This window comes from Lotus japonicus, chromosome 5 (assembly GCF_012489685.1).
Source record: "Lotus japonicus ecotype B-129 chromosome 5, LjGifu_v1.2".
NCBI classification, from domain to species: Eukaryota; Viridiplantae; Streptophyta; class Magnoliopsida; order Fabales; family Fabaceae; genus Lotus; species Lotus japonicus.
This window is the reverse complement of record NC_080045.1, coordinates 3,939,324-3,945,323: the sequence shown is the minus strand read 5'-3', so window position 1 is coordinate 3,945,323 and position 6,000 is coordinate 3,939,324. Positions and strand designations below refer to the sequence as shown.

The 6,000-nt window shown below is 34.6% G+C and overlaps 1 protein-coding gene across 1 annotated transcript; it reads left to right on the top strand.

The window, feature by feature from the left end:
- The first annotated feature begins 748 nt into the window (after window positions 1-748).
- On the top strand, window positions 749-4,467 carry LOC130721056 (probable transcription factor KAN4). Its single transcript, XM_057571788.1, has 6 exons — window positions 749-1,617; window positions 2,112-2,188; window positions 2,622-2,667; window positions 2,833-2,938; window positions 3,795-3,903; window positions 3,986-4,467. The coding sequence occupies exons 1-6, from the start codon at window positions 1,122-1,124 to the stop codon at window positions 4,157-4,159; spliced, it is 1,008 nt and encodes a 335-aa protein (XP_057427771.1). The 5' UTR covers window positions 749-1,121; the 3' UTR covers window positions 4,160-4,467.
- Window positions 4,468-6,000: the final 1,533 nt, after the last annotated feature.

The following is a 6,000-nucleotide window of genomic DNA, read 5'->3' as shown; positions in this document are numbered from 1 at the left end:
ATATCTTGGTGCTAGATGTTGAAAAGTTTACATTAACACCAAATAAGTAAATAAGTGTGTGTTTATGAATAATAGAATAACTCTCACATTTGAGCTCTAAGTCAAATTAGACTTAACTCAAATCCTAATATCAAATTATATTCTAGATCTGTTTATTAGAAACTAACTTTGTATGAGCCACCTCTAAATACTCATTTATGCAAGTACCACAACTCAGATGTGCATCTCTAAACGTGAGAGTGTATTAAGATGCTTATCTATAATAAGTATCGTCCACAAGAGATCGGAATAAGAAACATCTATACTTTGATGAGGCTACTCTATTAGAAAAGTTTTTTCTACCGCTTGTATGTTTAATATAATATGTACCTGGCTTATGCTTGTGGTTGTTTTAAACCGCCACAAAACTATATATCGCTAGTATGTCCAAATTTTGTGTATGTTCACGTATAACTAGTTAAATATTATTAGAGTCACAAATAAAATTTGAATACTATTTTATGGAAAAAATCTTCTCTTGGGTATATCCATGTTTCATTACTATACGTGTATGAGTTAACGTGAAAGTACATTCATCTCAATTTACAAAAAGAGTTTCAATTATTTTTTTACCTTGAATTAAGTGTTAAGGCTTCTTAGCACCAACGTTAACGGATATCCAAACACACTTGTAGGTATGTCTCTAGTTAAAGTGACTCAATCATGTATCGCGTTAAATCAACCTTCATTTATTCTCCTTTTCTATGACTGTGCATCGTACTTTGATGACTAATCTCTCAGCTTCCATAAATAACCACTACCCCTTTTCACTAACTTTCAGTTCAAACCACCACCCCAGAAAAAAAATCTGATCTTTTCCTCTTTCCCTTCAATTTTTTATCTGACTAGTGACCAGTACTCTCTGCATCGAATTAATTCCCCTGCTTTAAAAATGGTGTTTTTTCAACCCTACTAAAAAGGCTATATCAGCTAGCTCCCCCCTCTCAAAACCAATGCAAATCATAAGTCACTCATGATATAATCACTACCTCAAATCCATCTCTTTCAGATCTTTCATTCATTCATTCTTCTCCTCAATTCAACTTTCACCCTTTAGCAATAGTTCTGTAACAAAACCTTTGATGTCTATCTCTAATTCACACCACCCAGTAATGCAAACCTTGTTCTCACCATTTTCAGAACCAGACCTCTCTTTGAACATAAGCCCTCCCTCTATTTCTGAAGCAAAAGCATCAGTTGGATGTAAAGCACTTTACAATAACGATATGTGTTCATTATCAACCTCTGATTCAGCTGGAAGTAGTGAAAGCGAGTTGAGCCATGAGAATAATGGCTTCAACAACCTCTGTCCTCCTCGTGAGCCCACATTGAGATTGGGCTACGGAGCCGTGGATTTGAATCCCCACTATTCAGTTCAAGGAGGAGGCTTGAGAAACTTCAACCACCACCACCATCACCTCCAACCTCGCGGCCACCCCGTCTATGGCCGGGAGTTCAAGCGCAATGCAAGGGTCGTTAATGGTGGTAAAAGAAGTGTTAGAGCTCCCAGGATGAGGTGGACAACCACCCTCCATGCTCATTTTGTTCATGCTGTTCAGCTACTTGGTGGTCATGAAAGTAAGTTGATGATTTAACATTTAATCATCAAGCTAACTGCAAAGTACAAGCTATGCATGATTAGTTTCATAGTTCTTTCATTATTCTTTTCCAAAACAAAAAAAAAAAGATGGTTTCATTTATACTTTTGATGCATTCATATTTCACACCTACTTTTAATACGCTAGAATCATGTTCTTTATCTTCACAAACAATTTTTAAATTTACTCAGAAGCTTGTTCTCCCCCACAATTGATTATTGTTTTGAAAGATTTCTAAACACGCACTTACTCTTTCATCTCATCAATTTTACTAATTTTATCCTCTTATATATTTTCATAATATTATATCACAAATCATATTTCACTTCTACTCTTATTCTTTTTGGGTGTTAAGTTGAATTGAGGTGTGAATGTAATATTTTGCATTTTTTTATTTTATTATTCTATATAAAATGTGAAATTGATAAAACTAGGTTATGTCTAATTTTGGATGATGATGTTGGTCAATTGCAGGAGCAACACCAAAGTCTGTGTTGGAGCTAATGAATGTGAAGGATCTAACCCTTGCACACGTCAAGAGTCACTTGCAGGTGGGGTTACTGTTCTCTCACATATTCTCCATTCTCCATTCACCATAGTCTTTCAGATCAATGAGTACTGAATTAAGTTCTTGTAGTTTTTCCCTTTTATTCTCTGAATAGAAAGAAAAGAAAACTATATTTAGCTGTTTCAAGTTATTGCATCTAGTAGTGGGGGAGGTAGAACAAGCACTAAGGACAAAAGGTATCTAGATGGGGTAATCTTAAAACTGCAAGAAAATCGTCAAATAGCTTCAAAGCATTCAAGGCAAAAGCCAATGCTACAACCAATTTAGCGTTAGCGTCCGGACCGTCATTAAAATACTCAAAACTAAAATGTAGCGTTGTTGGTTTAGCTGACTCTAAGTTGACACAACTTACTTGTGGACTTTTCTTCTTCAGATTTTTATGTTATGTCTTAATGTCTGGGGTGTTCATAATGCAGATGTATAGAACAGTGAAGAGCACCGACAAAGGCATTACAGAAGGAGGTAATATATTTCTTCTTCCCATGGACCCAATTTTCATTTCTTGTATTATTAGTTATTCTCTTTGTTTGTGATATTTGGTTCTTAGTTTTAAGTCCTCATGTGAATTATTTAAGGTGGTGTCTAATAATACAAGAACAATGGCTCTGTTGATGATGAAATTTGCAGGTCATGGGCAGACAGATATTGGGTTGAGCCAAAGGCCAGGGATTGTTCCTCTGCATGGAGCATCATCAGCAGTACCCAATTTATTGCCTCAGAAGTCCCACATCAGGTGAGAGATTGCATTAATTCATCAACCTTTTCTACTTATCTTCTTTCTTTTTGTCTATCTCATTTTTTTTTCACAGAAGATAAAATTTCATTATATATATCATATATGTGACAATTAATATTTTTTTAGATGGAAAATGAGACCATTTTAATAATTTTCTATCGTACATGCACGAATATTCACAAATGCCTCGTGTTTGGACTTTTTTTCTCTCCCTTTTCTTGCCAATTTTTCCTGTTTGTCTTTACCTATTTTATTACGGGGTTCCATAACTAGAAGTCTACTTACATATAGAATTTGACAAACTCAACCTAGTGTTTGTAGAGGTATATATGTATGGGGTGTCATTTTTAACGTGCGCCCTTGATGATTCTTTCGGACTAACTCATCCACTAATATTGTCAATATGTCTTGATCCCAACATGTAGCAAAATGTCTAGCAATTGTTGCAAATCTCAATGTCTTGTAGTATGGACTAATATTAGTTTTTAAAGTTATTTTCGCACAATTAGTAAACTTTTAAACGGGTGGCATCTTTTAAAAAAAAAATTATATGTAAGGAGTTCTTTTATTTTTCTTAGATTTAGAAATATGGAGAAAGAAAATGGAGTGAGAGAAATATAAAGTGCATGAAATAGAGAAATGAATGCAAATTAGCCAAAATTCTAAATGATGTAGAAATATATGTGTGTGATTAGATTCATATTTAAATTGATCGAAGTCTAGATTTTGTTTTGAATTTGGAATATTTTTGCTTACCACTGTTGAGTGCTAAAATGGGCTAACCAATATTAGTTTCCTTAAAACATGTTTACCTTTATACTAATATATCATCTCACTATACAATATTCATCAGAACATCGTGGCAATCATCATCAATAGAGACAAATACAAACAATAGCGGACAAAACTCCGAAATTGGTTTGACGTATTCTCGTCTCATGAAAGGATCAAATGATACCATGGTAAGAACTTGATCTCTTTCACTGTAGTTTTTGTTGCATGTACTATATGTTTTCTGAATGGTTTGCAATAATATTCAAACAGGGGAATGAGCATAATTATGCTGGCATGTCAAATTGCATGAAGGAGGGTTTGGATTCTATCCCTTTGTCACGTTCAGAGACTATGATTGACTTAGAATTCACCCTTGGAAGGCCCACTTGGCAAACAGAGCATGCCGAACCATCAAGAAGAGAGTTAACTCTTCTCAAGTGTTAAATAACCCTTTCCAACAAATTCTGACACAGTTGGTAGATAGCGAGGTCCCTAAAACATGCCGACAAGATTTCAAATTTTAGCTGTGTGTATATGGAAAAATATTAGTCGAGAGAGGCAAAACTCACTTTGTTAATCTTGACGCTCTCGAAGAGATTAGTTTCGAACTATTGACACACCTAACCCTTTCCTTGTCATTAAAATGCTATACTACTACATGACATGGAGGAAAGAGAGAGGAATTATTCCATGTGAATGATTTTATTTCGTGAAACATTTTGTCTAGAAAGAGGAAGGAGGAATAGGATAAATGTTTGCTATAAAACATATGCTTGAGTCCAAAGAACTTGAGGCATTGTCTTTGATGTCTTTTTCAATGTAAGGGATAACATTAAAAGAAAATAGAATGCCCCTTTCAGGGCATGGACCATGGCTTATATATTAGTTAGGCACACCACAGGACTCATTTGGAAGCTGATATTGGCCGGACAATGTGGGTCAAGTTTTTATGCCAGACTATCATCACATCGTTCTCATCATACCTGTACCCAAGACCAAGAGAATTATATATAGGGTGTTTGCTGTGGTACCTTAATTTAAATGAGGGTACAATACCTTAAATGATGTAAAACCTCTTTATTTCTAATTTTTTTTAACTTATAAAAGCCTCTAGCGCCATTATTCACGAGCATTTTAGTAGATTATCTCATTATCTTGTCGTTCGTCCGACGCCAATTTCTTATCTCACCCTTATTGTGGTCAATAACTCTCTAGTTCTTACATCGCATACATTTCCACTTCCACCACTAGATTTTGACTTAAAAAGAGTTGCAACAACCGACATGACGTCTAAGAATCCAACAAAAGTTGAAAGGTCTAATCTTCTCTCTTTCTCTACCCTTCAATTTCACAATTTCATCCAGTTGGGGTACCGTACCCAAAAAAATTTCAGGGTACCACAGAATTTGCCTATATATATTTCGACCTAAAGAAAAAGGACTTCTTAATTAACAAATATTAATTATTGTCCAAGAGGCATTGATACTAGATACATCATTAATTAAGACTTTTGATTTTAGTTTTTCCACACTATTTGTTTGAGCGGCGCAAATGGCTACAAGATCCATCATCATGTTGGTCGGTCCAACAATTAAATCACGACCCAGTGAATGCTATATATGTTGGTTGGTTACGATGAACAAGCTACCTCATCCAATTAGCTAGCCAAGCAAAGGTAAACTTGATAGGGTTAGTGATTCAAAGACGGTTCAAGTAAAACTATCATCTCAGAAGCTACTTAATTACAATGGCTAAACAAAGGTTACACGCCTTTAATTTGATTTTGTGAACTCTATAAACAATTAATGACTAATGCAATTACACAAAATAGTTTGAACATGGTTAGTCTCACTTGTGAATATATATCAATTTAGAATTAATCCTTTAGACAGAAAAATACAATCATCTCATCATAAACCAATCCAAACTAGAATGAGAAAACACTCAAAATGCAATTGAAACAGTAAGTATTCTATGACTAGCAGCAGAATCAATTAAAATATCAATTTTCAAGTTAAATATCAAATAGAAAAATTAAAAAGCTCTGCTTTGATGTCAGAGATTGATTCTAGTGATGGATTTCATTTCACATAACCTAATCAGAAAACTGAAATCGAACGATGTATTTACCTTCAATCAAAAACTGAGAGGAGAAGAAACGAAATCAAAAGATGAGTATGAAATCTGAGTGGAGATAGTTGAGAATGGAGAACACAACAAGGTTCGAGAGAGACGGATGAGAATGCAGATGAAGAAACTGAAATAGCTATTTCCTGTACAAAACA